Source organism: Pantherophis guttatus, chromosome 12 (assembly GCF_059756535.1).
Source record: "Pantherophis guttatus breed Tessera chromosome 12, ASM5975653v1, whole genome shotgun sequence".
NCBI classification, from domain to species: domain Eukaryota; kingdom Metazoa; phylum Chordata; class Lepidosauria; order Squamata; family Colubridae; genus Pantherophis; species Pantherophis guttatus.
Window position 1 is genome coordinate 24494380 of NC_142074.1, and position 25804 is coordinate 24520183.

The 25804-nt window shown below is 43.9% G+C and overlaps 1 protein-coding gene across 1 annotated transcript; it reads right to left on the reverse strand.

The window, feature by feature from the left end:
- Positions 1–1396: 1396 nt before the first annotated feature.
- On the reverse strand, positions 1397–10849 carry LOC117679568 (coagulation factor IX-like). The gene is made up of 7 exons (XM_034441612.3): positions 10737–10849; positions 8692–8855; positions 7699–7723; positions 6643–6768; positions 6060–6250; positions 4234–4348; positions 1397–2426 (listed from the first exon to the last, which is right to left on the reverse strand). Exons 1-7 carry the CDS (start codon positions 10801–10803, stop codon positions 1879–1881), a joined length of 1236 nt encoding a protein of 411 aa, XP_034297503.2. The 5' UTR covers positions 10804–10849; the 3' UTR covers positions 1397–1878.
- Positions 10850–25804: the final 14955 nt, after the last annotated feature.

Below are 25804 nucleotides of genomic sequence, written 5' to 3' on the forward strand. Positions count from 1 at the left end.
TCCTTCCTCAGATCAGTTGCCAACAAAGGCTTCCATTTTGATGTTTGACCCTTAAAAAAAAAACCACATAAAGAGCCATGGTGGCGCAGTAGTTAAGAATGCAGTACAGCAGGCTGCTTCTGCTGACTGCTGTCTGTCGAGAGTTCGATTCTGACCCGATTCAAGGTTGACTCAGTTTAAGGTGGGACTAGAATTCTTCATCTCCTGGGGATTGGTCCAGTCAGCTTTCATACCTAAGGCAGGACTCGAACTCACTGTCTTGTGGTTTGTAACCCGAGACCTTAACCACTAGACTAGACCAAACTGGTTAGCCTTAACCTCCATGAGGTTTGCTGTCAGGGCATTATTTGAGTGAACCCAAATGCAGCTTTGCATTTGCAAAGATGCAGCTTTGAACTCATGGTTCAAAGCTGCATCTTTCTAAATAAATTACTAAATCCAAAGGATCTGGGCTGCCAGTGTTCTTGCAATCATGTATTAAATCTACATTTTAGCATGATTTCACTAGCACTGATGATGTTCCCTAGTTGGGTAATGAAACATTTCCAAGAAAACAGGCAAACTCAGGAAGCAGCAAGAACCCTACCATATTTCTCCTCCTCCTCCTCCTCCTCCTCCTCCTCCTCCTCCTCCTCCTCCTCCTCCTCCTCCTCCTCCTCCTCCTCCTCCTCCTCCTCCTCCTCCTCCTCCTCCCTGCAAAGCCCATTCTCTTCTAGCATTATTAATGTTACTTCATTTGGTTAATGAAATTTCTGCAAGAAAACAACCAAGCTCAGAAAACACCAAGGACCTCTCAGTCCTCCTCCTCCTCCTCTTCCTCCTCCTCCCCCCCCCTCCTCCTCCTCCTCCTCCTCCTCTTCTTCTTCTTCTTCTTCTTCTTCTTCTTCTTCTTCTTCTTCTTCTTCTTCTTCTCCTCCTCCTCCTCCTCCTCCTCCTCCTCCTCCTCCTCCTTCTCCTCCTCCTCCTCCTCCTTCTTCTTCTTTAAATAGATTAAAAGAGTTGGAAGGGACCTTGGAGGTCTTCTAGTCCAATCCCCTGCTTAGGCAGGAAACCCTACACCCTCTTCCTCCTCCTCCTTCTCCTCCTCCTCCTTTTCTTCTTCTTCTTCTTCTTCTTCTTCTTCTTCTTCTTCTTCTTCTTCTTCTTCTTCTTCTTCTTCTTCTTCTTCTTCTTCTTCTTCTCCTCCTTCTCCTTCTCCTTCTTCTCCTCCTCCTCCTCTCCTTCTCCTTCTCCTCCTCTTTCCTCCCCCCTGTTCCTCCTCCCTCTTCCTCTAGTCGATGTTCCCTAATCCAGAAAACATCTGGAGCAAAATCCCCAAGCTCAGAGAGCACCGAGGTCTCCTCCACCATGTCACCATTATTAAAGCAGTTAGAGATAAGAACACATCCCTCCGTGATCTTTTTCATGTTGCCATTTATTTATTTATTGCTTTCATTATACTTCATAATCATACACATTTCCAAATTTCAACACGCATTTCTCAGGCTCATTTGCCATCCACTTTTTTTCTACTCTTGTGTTTTACCTTCACCCCAGCCAGGTAAGCAGGCAGTGCTTAGAAAACTGATGGTGTGGTGGGATTTGACTAGACTCAGAACGACGGGATTAAAAATGGGCCTTCGAATTCTTCAAGCGAAAGGCTTTACCCATTGGGCTCTGCCACCTCTACCAGTATTATGTTCCTAGCTAATTTCTGTGCAGATTGGATCCGATTTCAGTGAAAATAATGCCCCAGAATAAAGCATGATCTATTTTTGCGTAAGTGTTATGTACTGTAATTAAATGAAAGGGGCAAAGGAATTAGGAAGCGTATATGTCTCCTCCCTCACATGGTCAGGAGATAACAGGGGAACTGATAGAAGACATTGTGCCTCTTCCTCACAGCTCCCCTCTTATCACATTGTGTATCCACGCAATATAATTTGCAATCGAAGTGAAGGTCTCGTACGGTTTGTCCCCGGTACACTCTTCTCCACAAGTCGCGATGCCCGTTAGAAACCATGTGTTGTTCCTCTCCGTGGCAAATGGAGCACCACTGTTGCCATGATAAACCTTTCTGACAAAGGTAGGATGGCCTGCACAGAAGGTATTGGGAGAAGGTTGGGTGTCGTTCTTCTGCAGACAGTTGACCTGGTCGACATATTGGATGTCGGCACGCTGAAGGGTAGTTGAGATCTTCTCTAAATAGTCAAGCGTCCACCAGCCACTCTGGGTGCCTCTTCCCTGCTCTAGGAGGTACTTCGTGAGCACCCTGTTCCCGATGCAAATGGGGGTGACATATTTGTTCAGGACCAAGGGTGTGCTGAGTTCCAGAAGAGCGAGGTCATTTTCATACTTTCTAGTCTTGTTGTAGCTAGGATGCTGGAACACCCTCAGGATTTGACGGAGCTGCTCAGAGTGCTCGAAGGCGCTGGTGTCGTATTCTCCTGATTCAAGAGAAGAACAACAAACCCATTAGGTGTGTTTTCAGACTGACCAAGCTGCATCACTTCCAGGAGACATCTCATGTAGCCCACAGCTGGTATCTGTAACTCAATGGGGAGGTTGAAGTGAAGGAACATAGTCTGAAATCTTTTTTTTTTAAGGAAAAGGCACCAGGATCAGGGTTCAGATGATGTTCTGACCCAGCTTCCCAAACACAACAAACCCTCTGGCGTGAACTCAAGATATTCCTTTAATTAGGACTGCCGGCAGCCCCAGCAAAAAGTTTCTCTCGCAGGCTAACAAGTCTGGCCAGCAGGGAGATGAATAGTTGTCTGCCACATCTATTCATCTCCACCCCCTGCCTTTGATCCCCAGAGCTAGGGTAGGACTTCATTAGCAGCGGTAGCTCTTCCGGCCCAAGGACCGGCCCATAAATTTCCACTGCTCTCTTCTCCTCTGCCTTCTGCACATCCGCACGTCAGGCACTGGACTCAGCTGTTCCTCCTCTTCCTCATCAGCCACCTCCAGACCTGGGGGCTGTTGATTCTCCATCTGAGGACTGATGGATGGCCCATCTCTCTCTCTGAGAGCTCCATTCCCTCTTCCCCCTCGGAGCTCTCAGGTTGCCCTCATGCTGATTCTAACTCTCACACCTCCTTCTCCTCTGATTTTGCTGCTGGAGAGACCGTTGGCCGACAGGCCACAACAGATGACATGGTTGACCCATATAAGCTTCAGCCCTAGGATAATTGTTTAGCCTGGTGCCCCAGCAGCACATGATCATAGATGACTTGGTCCAATGGGAAGTCGGCAACTTTGATTGCTTCCCATTCTCACCACGGAGGGTAAGAAGCTCTTCCTTCCCATTTTAAAAATTCATGGAAGTCCAGTCACCTTCAGATCAAATCCATCATTGAGGGGAGAGGGAGAGAGACTTACCATCTCCCTACACACACCCATTTCTCTCTGCATGGGTGTGCTGTGGGGAGGTTCAAGAGTGAAAAGTTAAAAGAAACAAAAAGATGGCATTCTAAGGGCAGCCCAGATGTTGCAGAGCTGTTCCAGGACTTATTCTCTGGATTAGCAGCCCGAAAGCTGTTAACATTATGTTAAGCTTTTCTTTTAAGCTTATACAATATGGCTGCTATTAATTAGTTTGGCTACAATAAACTTTCTCTCACCCTAGCTGGGCTCTGGTCCAGGCGCAATGTGTAGTAGTCTGTGAGAATGACCTTGGGAGACCGAAGAAAGAGATGCAACCTAGGTTAGATAAGAGGGAGCATAGCCCATAGCTGCATAATGGACAGAGCAAAAAGGTCAGGAGCAGTGGTGAAATCCAATTTTTTTTACTATCGGTTCTATGGGCATGGCTTGGTGGGCATGGTTTTGCTTGGTGGGCATGGCAGGGGAAGGATACTGCAAAATCTCCATTCCCACCCCACTCCAGGGGAAGGATATTGCAAAATCTCCATTCCCACCCCACTCTGGGGCCAGTCAGAGGTGGTGTTTGTTGGCTCTCCAAACTGCTCAAAATTTCTGCTACCGGTTCTCCAGAACCTGTCAGAACCTGCTGGATTTCATCCCTGGTCAGAAGGGATCTTTCCTAAGTAATCAGGCTGCAAAGGTGACAGTGGGAGAATTGTACTTTCAGATGTGCAAAATTCTGTTAATGTAGCTTTACAACAAAGTAGAATTAAAACTGGTGGACTTCAACTCCCAGAATTTCCCAGCCAGCCAAGGGAGTTGAAGTCCACAAATCTTGAAGTTGCCAAGGATGGACACCCATGCTCTAGACAATTGCTTCCTTACCTGCCACAATTGTGTGAGGCTTATACTCCAGACAATGCGCTGCTGTGATGACCCACTTATCACTAATCAACACTCCTTCACAAAATCCTTTTCTATCGAAGCTGAACATATAAACCTGGAAGCAGATAAATTGTGTCAGATTGTGACAAATGTACAAAGACAGGACAGGAGATCTTCCAAAGACTGAATATTTCCCACCCGTTAACACTTGCATTTTTCCTTAAATTTCAACCTGTTTATCTGTCTCCTTTCCAAGCACTCTCTAGTTCAGAGGTCTTCAAACTTGGCAGCTTTAAGATTTGTGGACTTCAACTCCCAGAATGCTATGCTGGCTGGAGAATTCTGGGAGTTGAAGTCCACAAGTCTTAAAGTTGCCAAGTTTGAAGACCTCTGCTCTAGTTCTTTGGTGACTTCCCCATGTCAGGAGGGGAATTCTGGGAGTTGAAGTCCCTCCTGTCTTAAAGCTGCCAAGTTTGCAAAGCATTGTTCTACAGGTTGTTTTCCACTTAGGACCATAACGGAAACTGCCCATTATGATTGTAAGTCATCACAGTCATAAAGGAGGACCCATTTTATGACCTTTTTGGAATGGTCATTGAGTGAACATTGTGAGCTTTGCAACTTTACTGCTGGAAAGTAAATCTATTGTTCGCTATGGGTTGCTTTGACTGAAAATTGCAAGTAATGCCAGCTTTCAGCAAAAATGCCATAAAGCCCAGTCACGTGATGCTGCAAACAACTGTAAATTGGGTTGCCAGGTGTCCAACATGTAGTCTTTGTGAGGGGAGGGTGGGCCATCAGAACTACAGAACTTGTTCATAGGTACCTTTGGGGACTCTCCATCATACTTCAAGTATAAAATAGAATAGAATAACAGAGTTGGAAGGGACCTTGGAGGTCTTCTAGTCCAACCCCCTGCCCAGGCAGGAAACCCTACACCACTTCAGACAAATGGTTATCCAACATCTTCTTAAAAACTTCCAGTGTGTGAGCATTGACAACTTCTGGAGGCAAGTTGTTCCACTGATTAATTGTTCTAACTGTCAGGAAATCTCTCCTTAGTTCTAAGTTGCTTCTCTCCTTGATTAGTTTCCACCCATTGCTTCTTGTCCTGCCCTCAGGGGCTTTGAAGAATAGTTTGACTCCTTCTTTGTGGCAACCCCTGAGATATTGGAAGACTGCTATGTCTCCCCTAGTCCTTCTTTTCATTAAATTAGACATACCCAGTTCCTGCAACCGTTCTTCATATGTTTTAGCCTCCAGTCCCTTAATCATCTTTGTTGCTCTTCTCTGCACTCTTTCTAGAGTCTCAACATCTTTTTTACATCGTGGCGACCAAAACTGGATGCAGGATTCCAAGTGTGGCCTTACCAAGGCCTTATAAAGTGGTATTAATACTTCACGTGATCTTGATTCTATCCCTCTGTTGATGCAGCCCAGAACTGTGTTGGCTTTTTTGACAGCTGCTGCACACGGCTGGCTCATATCTAAATGGTTGTCCACTAGGACTCCAAGATCCCTCTCACAGTTACTACTAACTTAAAGCTTACTAATTTAGATCTTACTAATTAGATCTTACTAACTTAAAGTGGTCACTAACTGACCAGTGGTAAGTCAAGGACTATCTTTACTTCCTCATTCAAGAGTAATGATGTCCATTTTAGGGTCTTAAAGGAAAACAAGAGGTGGAGCTGAGTTTGGCCTACATAATGATGGCACTTCAACCCAAGGAACTGATCGTTTGGATGGATTCTTCAGAAGAAGAGGTGATGCAATCTCAATAAATGCAGAGGCATGTGGTGGAACCCCTGATTTCATTTGCCTACCTGCCATGGAACTTGTCCTTTCCAGCTATTAAACTGACCCCAGTCTCGAGTAGGAATTCTTCTTGGGAGGACAACCTGAGCAATGTTTAACTTCCCTTGGTGTGTTTTGGTATTGTTGATGTTGCTCTGGTCCTCTGAGAGTCTGGATGTTATAGGTTCTGGCAATGTAATCGTTCCACAAGAAAAGGCTCCTAGAAAGAGAAGATGGAAGCACTGTTCCATGAGAAACAAATTGCCCAGCCACAATCTAAGTCTTCTCCATGCTTAGAACAGAGTTGGGGTTGATAACCACCTAACTTATTCTCATGGGAACGGTGCTACACAGCATCCTTCCTCTGAGAGAAGGAGATGGTGGGCAAGAAGAATGAAGCTTGGAGATGCTTGGTCACTGCTGTGACCTATCAGAAGTCCCGGTTCAGTGAGTCAAACCACCTTAGCAATGCATCTCATTGCCAAATTATCGTACAACCACAGCCTCAATGCATGAGAGACAATGGAGATCCTCAAATCAAAGATGATTGAGATGAGCATCTACAGAAATGGAATGAATGAATAAATAAATACCCCCCCCAACCAGGTTTACCTGATGGTCCACAGGTCTTCTGGTCATCCAACAGATTGTATCCATCAACACAGGAACAAGCTGCCCTCCCTCTTTGTACATTTCTGCAAATCTGCTCACAATTTCCATTCTCCAGTGAACATACATCTTCAATGGTGAGAGGGAAAGAATAAGAATAAGTTTATCAGGATGAGATTAACGGCCCAAGGAGCTGCTGATCCAGTTCTACAGAGGAATTATTGAGTCTGTCATCTGCACCTCTATAACTGTCTGGTTTGGCTCTACAACCCAACAAGACAGACACAGACGTCAGAGGATAATTAGAACTGCAGAAACAACAATTGCTACCAACCTGCCTTCCGTTGAGGACCTGTATACTGCACGAGTCAAAAAGAGGGCTGTGAAAATATTTACAGACCCCTCGCATCCTGGATATAAATGGTTTCAACTCCTACCCTCAAAACGACGCTATAGAGCACTGCACACCAGAACAACTAGACACAAGGACAGTTTTTCCCCCGAACGCCATCACTCTGCTAAACAAATAATTCCCTCAACATTGTCAAACTATTTACTAAGTCTGCATTACTATTAATCGTCCCATCGTTCCCATCACCCATCTCCTTACACTTATGACTGTAACCTTGTTGCTTGTATCCTTACGATTTATACTGACTGTTTCCTAATAAGATTTGATTGCTTATTTGTACCCTATGACTATCATTAAGTGTTGTACCTTATGACTCTTGATGAATGTATCTTTTCTTTTATGTACACTGAGAGCATATGCCCCAAAGACAAATTCCTTGTGTGTCCAATCACAATTGGCCAGCCAATCAATCAATCAATCAATTCTATGAGATGGAGACAAGGAAGTTGCCTATCGGATACTTGGGTTCGAGTCTACTTCTCAAAAGTACTTTCTATCTAATGAAAATGTGACCTGCAAAATGGAAGGCTGGCTGGCTGAGGTCTGGCTGACTGAGGAATTCTGGGAGTTGAAGTCCACAGAGTCTTTATGAAAGGAGGCCTAGAATGCTAGATGTGTGTTGATGGTTCTTTTGAAGGAACACTTACCAATATATGTCTTCCAAAATACCACCTGCAAAAAAACCAACAATTTACAACATTGCATTCAAATAGAAATAGATTTGACTCTAAATTCAGACCCAAAGTTCATTTGTGGTAATGATCTCATCGTCTCTCAGATATTACACTCCCTAACCATGTCCATAAACACATCTACAAGCCCCATCCTTTGAGAAGTTCTTCCTGATCATAGACTATCTCCTTTTGGTTTCATATCTAAATAAAGCTTATAGACTTTATTGGTCTATAATAGATATTTGTATCTATTGTAGATACATGTAGATATTTGGAAGACTAGAGGTATGACTACTGAAATTGAAGAAGGCCATATTGGACTTGATCTTGACGGTCATGTTGGATCTGTTCTGCAAGCTATGCATTGATAAATTACATACATTTCTCACTGCAATTCACAGGGCCGGTTTTGAATGAGAAAGGAACTAATCTGGCACCCATCGATCCCAACTCAAATCAAGACCTCATCCCCAGGAATATTTTTCTGGAAAAACCTATTTATGGCACCCTGATCAGGATAGGGATCAAGAAGATGGTAGCTATGTAACAACCTGAAGCGCATGATCTGGGATTGCCAAATTGTTTGGCTAGTAAGCATTTTGCTAGTTGAGGGGGAGAAGGGAGGAGGAAGGAGGGAGGAGGAGGAGGAGGAGGAGGAGGAGGAGGAGGAGGAGGAGGAGAGGAGAGGGGAGGGGAGGGGAAAGGAAAGGAAAGGAAAGGAAGGAGGAAGGAAGGAAGGAAGGAAGGAAGGAAGGAAGGAAGGAAGGAAGGAAGGAAGGAAGGAAGGGAGGGAGGGAGGGAGGGGGATGGGGAGAGGGGGAGGAGGAGGAGAAGGAGAAGGAAGAAGGAGGAGGAGGGGGGGAGGGGAGGGAAGGGAAGGGAAGGAAGGAAGGAAGGAAGGAAGGAAGGAAGGAAGGAAGGAAGGAAGGAAGTAGGAAATTAAGTTCTCTTGATGCCTATAATCACCGTTTGAGCATCATCTTCAAAAACTTCTCGGGCTTCTTCAAAATCGCATATTTCCTCAATGCACTCCCGTTCAAGATTCCCTTGACGAACTTCTTCAAGGTATCCAGAATTATACCTTCTATATCGGCGCAAGACAGAACTTGCCTTTTGCTGATTAATAAAAACTACAGCACAAAAAGTAATGAGAGGTTATAGACACAAACGTTCTCCAGGCAGACACAGGGGGGAAAATATATCAAAAGACATTTGGGGTTTTCCAGTTTTGCTTCATAACTTTTGTCCTGTCTGTTATTTTATCTAAATTCCTTAGAACTGAAGTGTTTTAATACTGACCAACCATACGCTAAATAAATAAATCCTTAGAACAGAATTTTAAAAAAGAAAGAAGAAAATACTTCATTGGCAATAGGACTACCTGTTGTCAATGAAGTATTTTCTTTCTTTCTTTCTTTCTTTTTTTTGAATTCTGTACTAAACTAATATCTTTATTTCATTTAGCTGTAGGTTCCCTGAGACAAGGAATATATTACTGTATTATTTTGCGGTGGAGTTCACTGGTCAATTTCAAAAGGTTAAACTATGGTTGATTAAAATCAAAGGCAGCTCTGCAACCTTTTAAATCACCTTCCCCAGGAAGGTAATAATTAAACTTCCAATTTGGATTGGTGATTTTTATCGCTAGTCATCAATAGAAAAGATTTCCACAGGGGCTCAGCAACCCTAATGAACAGCAATAGTAACATATAATACTCTAAAACGAACAAAAGAAAGCCATAGAAATGAATGAAGGCTATAATTTAGCCGTTTTGGATTACATTTTCGGCAAATAGAATACCGGTGCATTGGGGATTCATTTCAGTTTGTAAATTCCTTGCAAACAATCCAAGTTAGATTCAAAATGCACATTTGGGATTACTAATTCCATTATTGTAAATGCGATTCTAACTTTTTAAATGGGTATTTGTTCGTACAGCAGCCACGTTTTAATAATCTATCTCTTTTCCCACTTACTATTTCCCAAATGTCTCTGGAGGTTCTCGGTCAGAGAGGTTGTCCCAAAAGTCCTTTTTCAAAACGCAGCTGGACTTTCTTTTCCCTTGAAGATGTTTCGCTTCTCATCCAAGAAGCTTCTTCAGCTCTGACCAAAAGGTGGAGGATGGAAGGATTTATATCCAAGATGAGAAGCTAATGATCTTCAAGACATACAAAGTCTAGTTACCTTTTGAAAAAGCACTTTTTGGAACTATTTCCAAAATCTACATTTTATCGGTTGGGTAGATGCAAAGGTTTAGGGTTACAAAACCAAATTTATAGACAGGGATTTGGGAGCAAGTCCTATTAAGTACCTACACATAGAGTTGCAATTACGCTAATTAATTAATTAAAATTGGAAACAAGAAAACATGCCAACAAATGCAATGATAATAAAAGAAAGTCCTCGATTGCGCGGAAATGGATAAATTAACCATGGAGCTCAAAGATAGAGAGGAATCAGAGAATTACAGGAGTTGGAATATGTGGTATCAATGGCTCAAAACGAGATGTAAAATTGATGCATTAAGATGATATAGAAAGTACGTTAAATTGAAAATTTTATATAAATTTATAAATATGATATAACTTGTTAAAGGATAAAAGGGATATGTAAATACATATGTATATATTACCTATATGAAGAATAGAGTCAATCGATGTTCATGAAGAATAAAAATAGAATATTTAAGATATTATATAATTAAAGGTGTACATAATGTATACAATAATAGGCCATAAATCGGAATTACGAAATCTGAATTGTTACCGATAGTTGAAAGCTGTAAAAATGGAAATCTGTTTTTAAAATTAAAAAAGGTTGAATAAAGACTTTTAAAAAAAAAAGTTGCAATTACAATGAATGAGAGTTGTTTGGTCTAATATTCCGATATCCGTGCTATCTTTAGAAGCTTTTAAGTTCAATTTATTTCCCCGTGGCTTATTCCTTAGTTGGTGACCACAACAGCTTTTCAACTCCAACCAAAAGAAACTTAGCTGAAAAGGGAACCAACCTGCACACTCAGCAAGAAGAAGGCTTCCCAACAGTCCGAGGACCAAGGCAAAGCCACAGTGGGCCATTTTCCTTCAACTTCACAGCAGCTTTGCTAATGTCGCATGAATGGGCACCTCTCGATCACTCGTTCCAAAGGGCAAGTACATATTTGTTTTGGGCTTAACACAGGGGTCATCTTTTCCCTCAAGGTCCTTCCTTGATGCCTTTCCAGATGCATAACAGCAGCTTAAACAAGGTGTGTTAAGTTTCTATAGAACATCACAGTGCTGAAAGGGAATAGAATAGAATAGAATAGAATAGAATAGAATAGAATAGAATAGAATAGAATAGAATAACAGCATTGGAAGGGACCTTGGAGGTCTTCTAGTCCAACCCTCTGCTTAGGCAGGAAATCCTACATCACTTCAGACAAATGGTTATCCAACATCTTCTTAAAAACTTCCAGTGTTGGAGCATTCACAACTTCTGGAGGCAAGTTGTTCCACTGATTAATTGTTCTAACTGTCAGGAAATTTCTCCTAAGTTCTAAGTTGCTTCTCTCCTTGATCAGTTTCCACCCATTTCTTCTTGTTCTACCCTCAGGTGCTTTGGAGAGTAGCTTGACTCTCTCTTCTTTGTTGCAACCCCTGAGATATTGGAAGACTGCTATCATGTCTCCCCTGGTCCTTCTTTTCATTAAACTAGACATGCCCAGTTCCTGCAACCGTTCTTCGTGTGTTTTAGCCTCCAGTCCCTAATCCTCTTTGTTGCTCTTCTCTGCACTCTTTCTAGAGTCTCCACATCTTTTTTACATCGTGGCGACCAAAACTGAATGCAATATTCCAAGCGTGGCCTTACCAAGGCATTATAAAGTGGTATTAACACTTCACGTGATCTTGATTCTATCCCTCTGTTGATGCAGCCTAGAACTGTGTTGGCTTTTTTGGCAGCTGCTGCACATGGCTGGCTCATATCTCAATGGTTGTCCACTAGGATTCCAAGAACCCTCTCACAGTTACTACTATTGGGCAAGGTACCAAAGATACTGTACCTGTGCATTTTGTTTTTCTTGCCTAAATGTAGAACTTTACCTTTTTCACCATTGAATTTCATTTTGTTAGATAGTGCACAATATTAAAGTCTGATTAGGTTTTACCCATGTCCATGAAGACTATACTTGTCAAAAACGGCTTCGTCCATTTCCTAAGTGTGCTGATGAACATGCCAAAGGTGCTTTTTTCAAATGGCAACTGGACTTGCTTAGTTTGCTTCATTGAAAACATCTCACTTCTCAACCAAGAAGCCAAGAAACAAAACATTTTCAAAGAAAAAAACCCAAGATAGTCCTGTTGTCTCTTGAAAAAAGCACCTTTGGGACAACATAGATGATTGATCATCTCGATTGACATGTTGATTGACACCTATCTCTTGTCTGTTCTACCATTGATCCCAGTGTAGGAGGAGGAGGGGAGCTGAAGACCAAAAACTTCTGAAAGACAACGAGTTCTCTTATATATACCTGAAGTTTCTCGGTGATTTGCAATAATCCAGTTAAAGTAATCTTGGCCTAGTACTCTCCAAACAAATATAAATAAATGCAAAACCAGCTTTGAGAGCTCTCCATTCAGAAGCCCTCTCCCTTGTTGAATGATACCAAGACGGCTGAGAGATGAGTAAATACTGTGAGTAATTCATCAAGCTGGCAGATCCTGCTGGCATGGTAATAAAGTTCTCAACTGTTAAAAAAGCACTTAAATGTGTTTTAAGGCTGGGCAGCTTTAACCGAAGCATTGTATCCAGATTGGTACGAATTCCGATGGTTGGAATGCACCTAGAAGCTGGGATCCAGCTCCCTTTAAAAAGGGTACAGGAAAGTTAGAAATTATTAGGAAATCTGGAACCTATGAGGAACAGTTGATGTTATTGGGATATTTAGTGTATAAAAGAGTGATTGTGATGCAAAGAAATATTTATTTTTATTCATGTCATCTCTCAGTGTTTTGTTTTGAGAATTCGGAGGGATAGAAGGATGGAGGGAAGGATGAAGAGATGGATGGAGGGAAGGATGGAGGGAGGGAGAGATGGAGGGAGGGAGGGATGTAAGGAAGGAAGGAGGGATGGAGAGAGAGAGGGTTAGGATTAGGGTCATTAGGAAATCTGGAACCCAAGGCCTATGAGGAGCAGTTGAGGTCATTGGGATATTTAGCGTATAAAAGAGTGATTCTGATGCAAAGAAATATTTATTTTTATTCATTTCATCAGTGTTTTGTTTTCGGAATTTGGAGGGAGGGAGGGATGAAGAGATGGATGGAGGGAAGAAGGAAGGGAAGGAGGAAGGATGGATGGATGAAGAGATGGAGGGAAGGAGAGATGGAGGGAGGGAGAGATGGAGGGAGGGAGGGATGTAAGGAAGGAAGGAGGGATGGAGGGAGAGAGGGTTAGGGTTAGGGAAATCTGTAACCCAAGACCTATGAGGAGCAGTTGAGGTCATTGGTATATTTAGTGTATAAAAGAGTGATTCTGATGCAAAGAAATATTTATTTTTATTATTCTTCTAATCCAACCCCCTACTCAACCAGGAGACCCTACACCATTTCAGACAAATGGAAGTCCACTCTCTTCTTACAAAACCTCCAATGTTGGAGCACCCACAGCTTCTGAAGATAAGCCATCCTACTGACTGATTGCTCTCACCGATAGGAAATTTTTCTTTGGTTCTTGAAAGACCAAACAAAAGTTTCTTTGTTGATTCATTTTTTTTTTTTTAGTTATATAAGCATATCCAAGCGGGTTCTTTCTGGTAAGCAGTATTGTTGATTTGTTTCTGGTTTCTTTCAAGATAATTTGATTTCCAGCCTCAATAATTGATAACTACAAGGAAGCAAGCCAAAAAAAAAAAAATTGCTGTAGGATAATGGTGCCAGTGAAAGGGATCTGGAATGAAAGGGCAAAGCAATGTAAGCAGGAAAAATAGATATAGTCTCAACTAATAAAAAGAGGAAGAAGTCAACTGAAATCCAAGGAAGGGCAACAGATGGCCCATCCATCCACTATCAAATTTTATTATCTTGACTGCGTCTTCTGGTTCTTGTCCTTGAGTCCCTTCTCGTTTCATATTTCAAGCTCTTTGAATCAAATTTCAGAAACGCTGAGCAGTCTTTATTTTAATCAAAAGCTGGTCAAGTTTCATTCTCCTTGGTGGTACTTGAGAAATCTTATCAATTTGTTCTGGTCAAGAGCTGATGGAGCAGTTTGGAGTCAGAAAATGTTTCCTCCTAAACATCTCCTTCTACGCCGGTTGATCTGGACCAATCTTTCAAAATACGCTTTGCTTCTCAAATTTTCCTCCGAAGTCAGGACTTCTTTCTCTGGCACATCCATAACTATGTCGTCCATAATCCACCTCTGATGTAGACACACCGTATTCCAAATCTGGATTTGTACGACAGTAATGTTAAAGTTGGAATTAAAATTGCCGGGAGAAATATCAACAACCTCAGATATGCAGATGATACCACTCCAATGGCAGAAAGCAAAGAGGAATTAAAGAGCCTCTTGATGCAGGTGAAGAAGGAGAGTGCAAAAGTTGGCTTGAAACTCAACATTAAGAAAACTAAGATCATGGCACCCGGCTCTTTCAATTCCTGGCAAATAGATGGGGAAGAAACGGAGGTAGTGGCATATTTTATTTTCCTGGGCTCCAAGATCACCGCAGATGGGGACTGCAGCCAAGAAATGAAAAGATGCTTGCTCCTGGGGAGGAAAGTTATGGCAAAGCTAGATAGCATACTAAAAAGCAGAGACATTATCCTGCCAACAAAAGTGCATATAGTCAAGGCTATGGTTTTCCTAAGTGCAATGTATGGCTGTGAAAGTTGGACCATAAGGAAGGCTGAGCGCCAAAGAATGGAGGCCTTTGAACTCTGGTGCTGGAGAAGACTCCAGCGAGTCCCTTGGACTGCAAGACGATCCAACCAGTTGGTCCTAGAGGAGATCAACCCTGACTGCTCTTTAGAAGTCCAGATCCTGAAGAGGAAACTCAAATACTTTGGCCACCTAATGAGAAGGAAGGACTCCCTGGAGAAGAGCCTAATGCTGGGGAAGATTGAGGGCAAAAGAAGGAGACAGCAGAGAACGAGGTGGCTGGATGGAGTCACTGAAGCAGTCGGCGTGAGCTTAAATGATCTCTAGAGGATGGTAGGGACAGAAAGGTCTGGAGGAACGTTGTCCATGGGGTCTCGATGGGTCGGACATGACTTCGCAACTAACAACAACAAAAGTTAAAGTCCTTGGAATAATGGATGCCCTTCCCCTGTGAATTCTTCTCTCTTTCTGCTTAATCCTGAAAATTTTTTTTGCAGATTTGGGTGCCCGCTAAGCCAATTTAGTACAGCATGGCCTATGAGCTGCGAGATTGAATATTTCTGGCTCTTTCTGCTCCTCTTACCTTGCAAATGAGTTACACCGGCTCTGTTTCGAATAATGAAAACCATTGAAGCAGCGAAGTACTTCAGATACAGAAGGTTAGTGCATCTCACAAATACAAGGAAAAGCTAAGAAGGCAAACAAGAAATTCTTACTAGGGTGCAAAAAAAAAAACCAAACCACCACCCCCTTTTGCACCTACGTTACTACTACTTTGCATCCTTTAGGAGAGGAAGGTCTGTCTTCTCCCAACCCCCACCCCATAAAGGTGGCGCCTGAGTCTAATTAGCATGCAGGGAAATGTGTGGTTGTAGCTTGCGCGCGCACACACACAAAAATCTAACAAGGTTTTTTTATCTGAGTCTCAAGAGTCTCTGCGGGAAGGTAATATAACACCTGTTTTTAACACCTGTAACCAGGAACAGATTAAAATCGCACTGCGATGAACGCTGCAAATCTCATCAAAAGAGCAAAATGAGGAAAGCAGGTGCTTGCGACGGGCTTCTCATTGTCCCTTTTTTCTCCTGCCATCTCCAAATTCCTATCTGTTACGAAGGCAAAGCTAAGTTTCGTATTGCTGCCTTTCAATTATTTGTGTGTGTGTGTGTGTCTCCTTTCTCTCTCTATTCAAAAGTGCTCGGCTCGCCCTCCTCCCTGCTTCTTCAGGAAAGAGAAGCAAAATGTTCCTATTCTTCACATCACAGAGTCTGTCGTCCACCTTGGATGGAAAGCCGAACTAGACCTGGGAAAAGCCAGGTCAGCTCTAGGACTGCATTCACAAGTTTGACTTTTGCAGGATCTGTTGGGTGTAGTCTAATCTTGTCTTGTTTTTTGCCTCCCACTGTTCTCCTCCTCCTCCTCCTCTTCCTCCTCCTCACCTCGCCCTCCCCCTCCTCCCCTTGCCCTCCTTCTCCTCTTCTTCCCCTTCCTCCTCCTCTCCTCCTCGTTCTCTTCCTCCTCCTCCTCTTCCTCCTCCTCTCCTCCTCCTCTCCTCTTCTTCTTCCTCCTCCTCCTCTTCTTCCCCTTTCTCCTCCTCCTCCTCTTCTTCCTTTTCCTCCTCTTCCTCCTTTTCCTCCTCCTCCTCCTCCTCCTCCTCTCGTCTTCTTCCTCCTCCTCTTCCTCTTCTTCCCCTTCCTCCTCCTCCTCTTCCTCCTCCTCCTCCTCCTCCTCTCGTCTTCTTCCTCCTCCTCCTCTTCTTCTTCCCCTTCCTCCTCTTCCTCCTCTTCCTCCTTTTCCTCCTCTTCCTCCTTTTCCTCCTCCTCCTCCTTTTCCTCTTCCTCTCCTCCTCCTCCTCCTCCTCTGAACAAGGGTCTGGCAACCTCAGACAACAGTCTTTCAAGAATCTTTTTTTTTTTTCTTCCCAGAACGAAGTGTCGAGAATTAGCCCCAAAATTGGCCGGGCAGGTTTAGCTCCGAAATCCCCACCCGTGTTTCTTTCCCCCATTGCAGAGTGGAGGTGAGTGGAGGACAGCGATTTAAACAAAACCTTCCTAGAGTTTTTCTGCCTCACTCAGGCATGCAGCGAACGATGTTTGTAGATATTGGTGGCCAATGTTACCGTACATAGACAGATTTAAATAACAGCAGCGGGCTATTTATAGCCTCGCCGCAGGCACCTTTCCAACATCTCGCTCCCACCCCACCATTGTCGTCTGTTGTTAAATAGCTTACCCAAATTAAATAAATAACAGCCACAGCAACTGCTGGAAAATGAGGTTTCTCCTCCTGGTTTCCATGACATCCAGCCCATCGTCTTTCACATCCCAGGTGGCATCACAGACCAGCCTGTGGGGCAAAGGGATTATTTCTTGGCCATGACCCCACGATGAATGCATATTGTTTAAGAGACCCTTCCAGGTTTCCCCTCCCCCAAATTATGTTTATAGATTGCGGTGTGTGTGTGTGTGTGTGTGTGTGTGTGTGTGTGTGTGTGTGTGTGTGTTTTTAGCAGCTCTTGTCTATTTTTAGAAGTCTTGGCTCAGTTGAAGTCAACCCTGTTACAGAAGTGAATTGGATCCCACCACTGGGGGAAATAGGATAGGATAGGATAGGATAGGATAGGATAGGATAGGATAGGATAGGATAGGATAGGATAGGATAGGATAGGATAGACTGGACTGGACTGGACTGGACTGGACTGGACTGGACTGGACTGGACTGGACTGCACTGGACTGGACTGGACTGGACTGGACTGCACTGGAATGGAATGGAATGGAATGGAACGGAACGGAACGGAATGGAACGGAATGGAATGAAATAAAAGAGTTGGAAGGGACCTTGGAGGTCTTCTAGTCCAACCCCCTGCCCAGGCAGGAAACTCTACACCACTTCAGACAAATGGTTATCCAACATCTTCTTAAAAACTTCCAGCATTGGAGCATTCACAACTTCTGCAGGCAAGTTGTTCCACTGATTAATTGTTCCCTCTGTTAGGAAATTTCTAGATTGCTTCTCTCCTTGATTAGTTTCCACCCATTGCTTCTTGTCCTGCCCTTGGGTGCGTTCGAGAATAGCTTGACTCCCTCTTCTTTGTGGCAGCCCCTGACTGCTGTCATGTCTCCCCTAGTCCTTCTTTTCATTAAACTAGACATACCTAGTTCCTGCAACTGTTCTTCATATGTTTTAGCCTCCAGTCCCCTAATCCTCTTTGTTGCTCTTCTCTGCACTCTTTCTAGAGTCTCAACATCATTTTTACGTCGTGGAGACCAAAACTGGATGCAGGATTCCAAGTGTGGCCTTACTAAGGCATAATAAAGTGATATTAAGACTTCACGTGATCTTGATTCTGTCCCTCTGTTTATGCAGCCTAGAACTGTGTTGGCTTTTTTGGAAGCTGCTGCACACGGCTGGCTCCTATCTAAATGGTTGTCCACTAGGACTCCAAGATCCCTCTCACGGTTACTACTATCGGAGATTCCTTTGGGATGATCGCAGTGTGAAGCTCGTTAATTAACTCAGGGCCTCTCATTGAACCTGTATTTAATCTAAAAGAAAGATCCCATCTATCTACTCCCACCTCCATCCAAAAATTTAACAATAACAACTGCCACCAAGGAGCACTTTGAAAATTGGTCGAAGGTAGATGTGGCTCACTCAACGAAGAAGGAGACCAGAACTGTACCTCACCTGTGTGCAACACCCAGGTGAGCAGAGATGAACATCAAGATTAACATTAGATCAACAATCAAGCAGTAAACAAGACCCCAATCAGGACCTACCAATTCTGACAAACCACCAAGTGTAAAACCACAGCCTAATCAAGGAACCGCCAAGAACATTCTCACCAACATTGACAGGGGAAGCCACTGGTATATAAATAGGCAGCAAACCCCACTCGCTTCTAGCACTGATGATGTGGCCATGAAATGTCGCAAGAAAACCACCAAGTTCAGAGAGCATCAAGGACCCCACAGTCGTTGTCCTCCTCCTCTCCACAAACCCCACTCCCTTCTAGCACTGAAGATGTCAACTAGTTGGGCCGTGAAATTTCCACAACTAAACCAACAAGCTTAGAAAGCATCAAGGACCCCACAGTTCTCCTGCTCCTCCTCCTCTCCACAAAACCCATTCCCTTCTAGCACTGAAGATGTCAACTTAGTTGGGCCATGAAATTTCTACAACTAAACCAACAAGCTTAGAGAGCATCAAGGACAGTTCTCCTCCTCCTCCTCCTCTCCACAAAACCCATTCCCTTCTAGCACTGAAGATGTCAACTAGTTGGGCCATGAAATTTCTACAACTAAACCAAGAAGCTTAGAGAGCACCAAGGACCCCACAATTCTCCTCCTCCTCCTCCTCCTCCTCCTCCTCCTCCTCCTCCTCCTCCTCCTCCTCCTCCTCTCCACAAAACCCACTCCCTTCTAGCATTGAAGATGTCACCTTGTTGGGCCATGAAATGTCTGCAAGTAGGCCACCAAGCTCAGAGAGCACCAAGGACCCCACTTTCAGACCAGCCGAGGACATAAAGGCAGCCATAGGGGTGGAGAGTCAGAAAGGAAATGTTTACTACATCACCAGAGTTTCTACATCTGGGAAACCAGAGTATTTGTGTTTGTTTTAAGCTCCACACATGGAGGCTGAGACAGCCAAGGGACCGTGTTGTGACAAATCAATGATACAAATTCCTTGGATTTGCAGAGCGAAGAATAAACACCGGCTGCTTGGGGTGAAGGAAGATGGCTATTGCAATCAACACCCCGGGGAGCTCTTTAGCACACCTCGAGCAATTATGGGTCAGCAAAGTCGAGATTAAGCTGGACTTCCCTGCTGTGCCTTTAAAAAAAGATTTCCTTCCCATTCTTAAGAGATTAATTGGAGCTGTTTGGAAACAGACTTCCAGAGCTGTGCTTTGAATCGTCCAAGGTAGATATGACACGCAAACACACGAAAGAATCCTATTTCTATGTTTCATTTATACCGGAAGAGTCTTGGTGAATTTGTCAGTTCCTAAAAAATTCAAGGGAATTTAAATTGCTCTGACTTGCCTGCACCAGCCGGCATGGTCCCGCTTCTCAATCTGTTAAATATTTTGTTAGAACAGTGCCAGGGAATGTGGTAATGAAAAAGAGATAGTAATGAGACAAATGGAGTAGCTGTGTAGGAATTTATTAACTGCAGGAAGGGAAAGTTCTTTTACTGGGCGCTGAGTGAGGATTTCTGAAAGGGTTGTAGGAGACCTAGAACTAAGGAGAAATTTCCTGGCAGTGAGAACAATTAATCAGTGGAACGATTTGCCTCCAGAAGTTGTGGTCCAACACTGGAAGAGTATATCTTAGCTGCGAAAGTCTGACATGTTCAGGTCATGTGCTACCCGGTGAAGGTCAGGTCTTGCACAGAAGGAGGACCATGCAGTCATGATGCCAGGCTTAATAAAAACGCTAATATTGTACTGACCTTTAAGCTGGGAGCTTCTGCACGGGACCTGTGGACATTTTTTTCTTTTATTTAGTTTTCAAACATGTACGAGATAACAGGTATAAGTATAAACATGGACATGAAATGAGTACAAATAAATGGGGACAGTAGGACAGTGTAGGCACACTGGTGCGCTTATCCACGCCCCCTTACAGACCCCTTAGGAATGGGGTGAGGTTCACGGTAGACAGTTTAAAGTTGAAGCTGTGGGGGTTTGAGACTGTAACAATGGAGTTGGGTAGAGTATTCCAGGCATTGACCTCTCTGTTGCTGAAGTCATATTTTCTGCAATCAAGTTTGGAGTGGTTTACCTTGAGTTAGTATCTATTGTTTGCCCGTGTATTGTTGCAGTTGAAGCTGAAGTAGTCATTGACAGGTAGGAGGTTGTAGCAGACAATTTTGTGCACTATGCTTAGGTCAGACCGTAGGCGGCGTAATTCAAGGTTGTCCAAGCTCAAAATTTCAAGCCTGGTGGCATAAGGGATTCTGTTGTGAGCAGAGGAGTGGAGGACTCTTCTCGTGAAATCCCTCTGGATCCGTTCGAATGTATTAATGTCCGATATACAGTGTGGATTCCAGACAGACGAGCTGTATTCGAGAATTGGTCTGGCAAAGGTTTTGTATGCCCTAGTTTGCAGTACAGTGTTACCAGAGAAGAAGCTTCGCAAAATTAGGTTAACAACTCTTAATTGTCCACAAATGAAGGAAAACGAATCTACGTATCCCGGGATAATGTTTGCAGGATTCAATCTGGGTCGGTCACCAGGACCAGAGGTTTTGTCTTCTGAGCTTTTGGACTTGTGCTGGAGCCCATCTTCAGGGAATTTCTCTCTCTCTCTCTCTCTCACCAGAATGGGTCTCATTCTCTCATCGAAATGGACTGGTGAGAGAGGAGTTCCCAGGGGATGGGCTCCAGCATGAATCTAAAAGCTCGGAAGTCTCAGTGGTGGGATTCAACCGGTTTGCACCTTTTCGGCTAAACCAGTTGTTAAATTGCTGGCTGGCCCCATCCCGTCCCGTCCCGTCCGCCCCACCCCTCCCACCCCACCCCTTCCAGAAGTCCCCATGCGCCCCATTTTGGCTCCCAGGTAAGTGCAGGGAGACCTACTATGCCCAAAATGGGGCGCGAGGGTGCAGCACAGTCCCCTCGTGGCCTGTTTTTACTCCCAGGAGGCTGCAGGGAGGCCTACTAGGCCCAAAATGGGGCACAGGGGTGCAGTGCAGCCCCTGCACAGCCTGTTTTTGCTCCCTGGGGGGGTACAGGAGGCCGAGTGTTACGCCCACCCAGCCGATCATTTGGGCAAAGAACCGGTTGTTAAATTATTTGAATCCCCCCACTGACTTAAACCTGTGAGCCCGGTGAGCAACCCAGATTGGATCCTTCAGAAGAGAACAAAGCTTCCATCCCATCATTCTTCTCGGTGGCTTCCTGAGCTTCGAGATTGCTAGAGATTGTTTTCTGCAACCCAAGACTGCAGGAGAAGCCAGGAGGAGATATCAAAGGACCAGGATTGATGTTTCTTGTATTCATGGGCAACGAGCAAGGAAGGAGCATAGCATGGATTAATCCGGGATTTTTCTAAAACTTAGGGTGGTCTTTGAGCACAAGACTAGCCCCTCAACTAGGGAATCTCTGCTACCTTTATTAAGGGGCTCCTGGCAGCTTGCAAGAGATTTGAGTATCCTCTGGCTTGTGTTCTGTCTGCTTTTGATGCTACGCTTTGCAATCTTGTTTGCTTGAGTAAAATATTGAAAGCTTAAAAAAGTTATTTATTCGTTATTGTGCCCATTGTCTCTAGATCCGAAAGGACCGATTGTCTATATTGCACCTGATCACCTGTCCAGACCCTTTGGCCAAACAATGGATTTCTTCAAACCCTGATCTTTCTTAGGACGGTGGGCTTATTATGAGCCTGGGGTTTTTGAAGCTTGCTACATCACCTGTTGGAAATAGAAGGGCTGTTACAGCTGGGATAAAATTGGCATTTCGGAGAGCTCCTGCTGCTGCCTTGAAGGTAAGACGGGAGCGAATCTGTGAAAAATAATGTCATAAGTGGGAACGCCGATGCCTAAAAAAAAAAAATAGATTCCTGTAGTTTGTTTCCCCGCTTGTATCTCCCCAGGGTCTTCGGAGTGCCTGAAGAGGTTTGCCTTGAAGCTGTAAAATGAGCGTTCACAGCTGCTCTTCCAGGCGCCTTCTGGCAGGGCAATTCTGGAAACCAAAACAGCTTGAAGGATTCTGTTTTGCTAAAAATAGGAAGAGGACTTATCATGTGACTTGTTACTTCTTTGCCCAGGAGCAACAGGTCTCCCAACATTGGACTCTCAAACCTTCACCCGGTTGGGGAAGAAGAGAACAAAGCTTCCATTCCATCGGTCTTCTCGTTGGCTTCCTGAGCTTGGAGATTGCTGGAGGTTGTTTTCTGCAGCCCAAGACTTCAGGAGAAGCCAGGAGGAGATATCGAAGGACCAGGATTGATTGTATTCATGGGCAATGAGCAAGGAAGGAGCATGGCATGGATTAATCCGGGATTTTTCTAAAACCTAGGGTGGTCTTTGAGCCTCTCAACTTTCAGCTCACCTCTTTTTCTGATCAAGGTAGGTGGCAGCAATAATTCAGAGGATGGGGGCAATTGAACGTCCACTTATGGAGGGAAAGGGTCCCATCTGGTTGTTCCTCAGTTCTCCCAAAGGAACGGCTCTTGCCTTCCTAATGTTTGTCAACAGTAACCCTGCTCAGATAGTAAAAATAATATGTGACGTGACCATACTGGAAAACTCTGCAAAACTGGAGAACAGCCAGCAAATGAGAAGACGAGTTTGCTATTTCTTGACACCCTTTTTGCTTGGATTCTGAGAATTTCTGACCACCTTCCTGAAAATATAAAAGCTTTCAGAAACATTTCTTGCATTCTTCTTCTTGCATTGGAGATTTGGGCTTTCCGGTTAAGCAAGACATGTCCATCTTGGCTGTCTTATGTCTTTTGAGGAGCAAATAACGCTTAAAACCTTAATAACAGGGTTACTTCTTTTCTTGTATTTTTAAACTCTCTTCCAATAAAGGAGAATATTTGTTGTTCAGGATTGACACGAGGGGATCCTTGTTGCTCTCTGAGCTTGCTTGTTTTCTTGGAGACGTTTCATGGCCCTGACTACATAACATCATCCGTGCTAGTAGCAGGACTAGCACGGATGATGTTACCTAATTTGGGTCATGAAACATCTGCAACAGTGGTGGATTGCCCCCAGTTCAAACCGGTTCGCAAGAAACTGGCAAGAGGCTCCGTCCACTAACCTGGACGTCATCATAGACCATCTGCGCATGTGGGCACGATGTGAACTGGTAGTAAAGCAAGCTCAGAGAGTACCAAGGACCCCTCAAGCTCTCTCCCGGCTCAGAGTTGAGGAACATCTCCAACTAATTTTATCCTCACAACAGTCCTGAACAACCTGTGGTTAGTCAAAGGGTTCTGATTGCTAAATGAAGATGTTGATTCTCTGGTTTGACAGCTTTCTTTGCATCGCATCTTGTGCCGGGAGCCCAATCGACAGGTCCTTGTGAACAATGGAAATCCATGTTTAGACACTGAATTCTCAGTGAGAGAATGATTGAAGAAAATACTTAGCCATAAGAAGCAGAGTGGTGCAAACTCTTTGAGCTTTCATTCCTGTATTACGTACAGGGTGTAATGACTCCTCTTGAAACTCAGTATGACTATTTAAATCACAAGACGGTTGAATTACACCCAGCTTAGAGTCGGAGTCAATGTGGTGGGGAGGGAAGGAAGGAAGGAAGGAAGGAAGGAAGGAAGGAAGGAAGGAAGGAAGGAAGGAAGGAAGGAAGGAAAATAGGAAAGAGGCAGGCAGGCAGGCAGGCAGGAAGAAAGGAAGGAAGGAAAAGAAAGGAAAGAAAATACAAAAGAGGGAGGGAGGAAGGGAGGAAAGAAATATGAAAGAGGAAGGGAGGAAGGAAGGAAGGGAGAAAGAGAGAGGGAGGAAGGAAGGATGGGAGGAAGGAAGGAAGGAAGGAAGGAAGGAAGGAAGGAAGGAAGGAAGGAAGGAAGGAAAGAAAATATGAAAGAGGGAGGGAGGAAGGAAATATGAAAGAGGAAGGGAGGGAGAAGGGAGGGAGAAAAAGAGGGAGGGAGGTTGGGAGGAAGGAAGGAAATATGAAAGAGGGAGGGAGGGAGGAAGAAGAGGGAGAGAGAGAAAAGGGGAAAGAAAGGCAGGAAGGCAGGAGGGAGGGAAAAAGGGAGGAAGGAAGGAAGGAAGGAAGGAAGGAAGGAAGGAAAGAAGGAAGGAAGGAAGGAAGGAAGGAAGGAAGGAAGGAAGGAAGGAAGGAATTGTTAAACAGGTTCTACAGTGAAGAGTGCGGTCATTGGTGACTCGAGCGAAGAATAAAATGGCCATTTAATTCGCTGTTATTGTTTTTACATCATTTTTCTGCCATCAGTAGACAGTATAATGGAATGATGGATTCCACCCTAATCCAGTGCAGCTTCTGGAGTTCATCAATTCCAGACCATGTTCTAAATGAGTCCTTCAACCGTAGCAGAAGGACACCCGTTTTCTAAAAACAGAAACATTTGGGGGCACCTCCAAAGGTTAAACAATTCAGAAATAAAAGGTTAGCAAACGTCGGCGACAGCCCTTCCAAATGTATCTTCCTGCAGTGAATTTTGAAAAGTGAATTAAGTACCAGCAAGGCGGACAATTCAGATGGGAAATATTTCTCTGCTCATTAAATTCTGTCTGAGAAATCCTTGGCTCTGATTGGGCAGTAGACGAGTGACATCATCTGGGGATGCACCTGTCATCTATCATCAGACACTCTTAAAGAGCTGGTTGTCTCTTTGACTCGAAAGTGTGCAAATTACTGGCTTTTTAGCCTGTAAGCTTTTAAGCAGTAACCCTTAAAGGAGGATTTTATTGATTTGCATCCATGTTTGGGATGACTCCCTCGACTGAGTTTGCAACCATCCCATTGGGTAGCTTGAAGGAATCTGAGACGTCGAATTGCAGCAGAAGTCTCTTTGAAACCAGAGGATCATGTTTGTGGGGTCTTCTGGAAACATAATGTGTGAATAAGTAAGCATGTGGCAGTCCTCAGGCGCAGCTTTCTCCAATAGTCCTTCAAACGTGTGGACTTCAGCTACCAGGATTCTCTGTAGTGTAAAATGGAGGTCTAGGAATTGAAGTCTCTACAATTGTCTAGAAGACACTTTTGAGGTCTTCCATGAACTCTCAATTTAGGGTGGCATGTTGAACAAATCATCAACAGAGTTATCAGATGGAGAAAGAAGGGCTGTCTTAAGAGAGGCATTTTCTACCGCTCTTCAACCCTGTTTCCCCAAAAATAAGACCCAACCACAAAATAAGGCCTACCATGATTTTTCAGGATGCTCATAATTAATATAAACCCTACCCCAAAAATAAGCCCCAGTTAAGAACATCAGCAGACGGAGGCGTTTAGTACTGTATTTCCCCAAAAATAAGACCCAATTGGAAAATAAGCCCTAGATGATTTTTAAGGATGCTCGTAATATAAGCCCTACCCCAAAAATAAGCCCCAGTTAAGATCGTCAGCAGACGGAGGTATTTAGTACCGTATTTCCCTGAAAATAAGACCTAACTGGAAAATAAGCCATAATGCATCTCATTTTGGGGGAAACATGAGAAAAAATACCTCTTTTCTACACCCTCACTCTCTTCTTTTCTACAGAAGAGAAGGTATAGAAGAGAAACAC

Coding starts and splice junctions, on each gene's coding strand:
- LOC117679568 (XM_034441612.3), bottom strand. CDS start 10,803: ATGGCCCACTGTGGCTTTGCCTTGGTCCTCGGACTGTTGGGAAGCCTT. Junction 6,769..7,698: donor ATTTTGGAAGACATATATTG/GTAAGTGTTCCT, acceptor TCACCATTGAAG/ATGTATGTTCACTGGAGAAT. Junction 6,251..6,642: donor GAAGACCTGTGGACCATCAG/GTAAACCTGGTT, acceptor TTCTCTTTCTAG/GAGCCTTTTCTTGTGGAACG.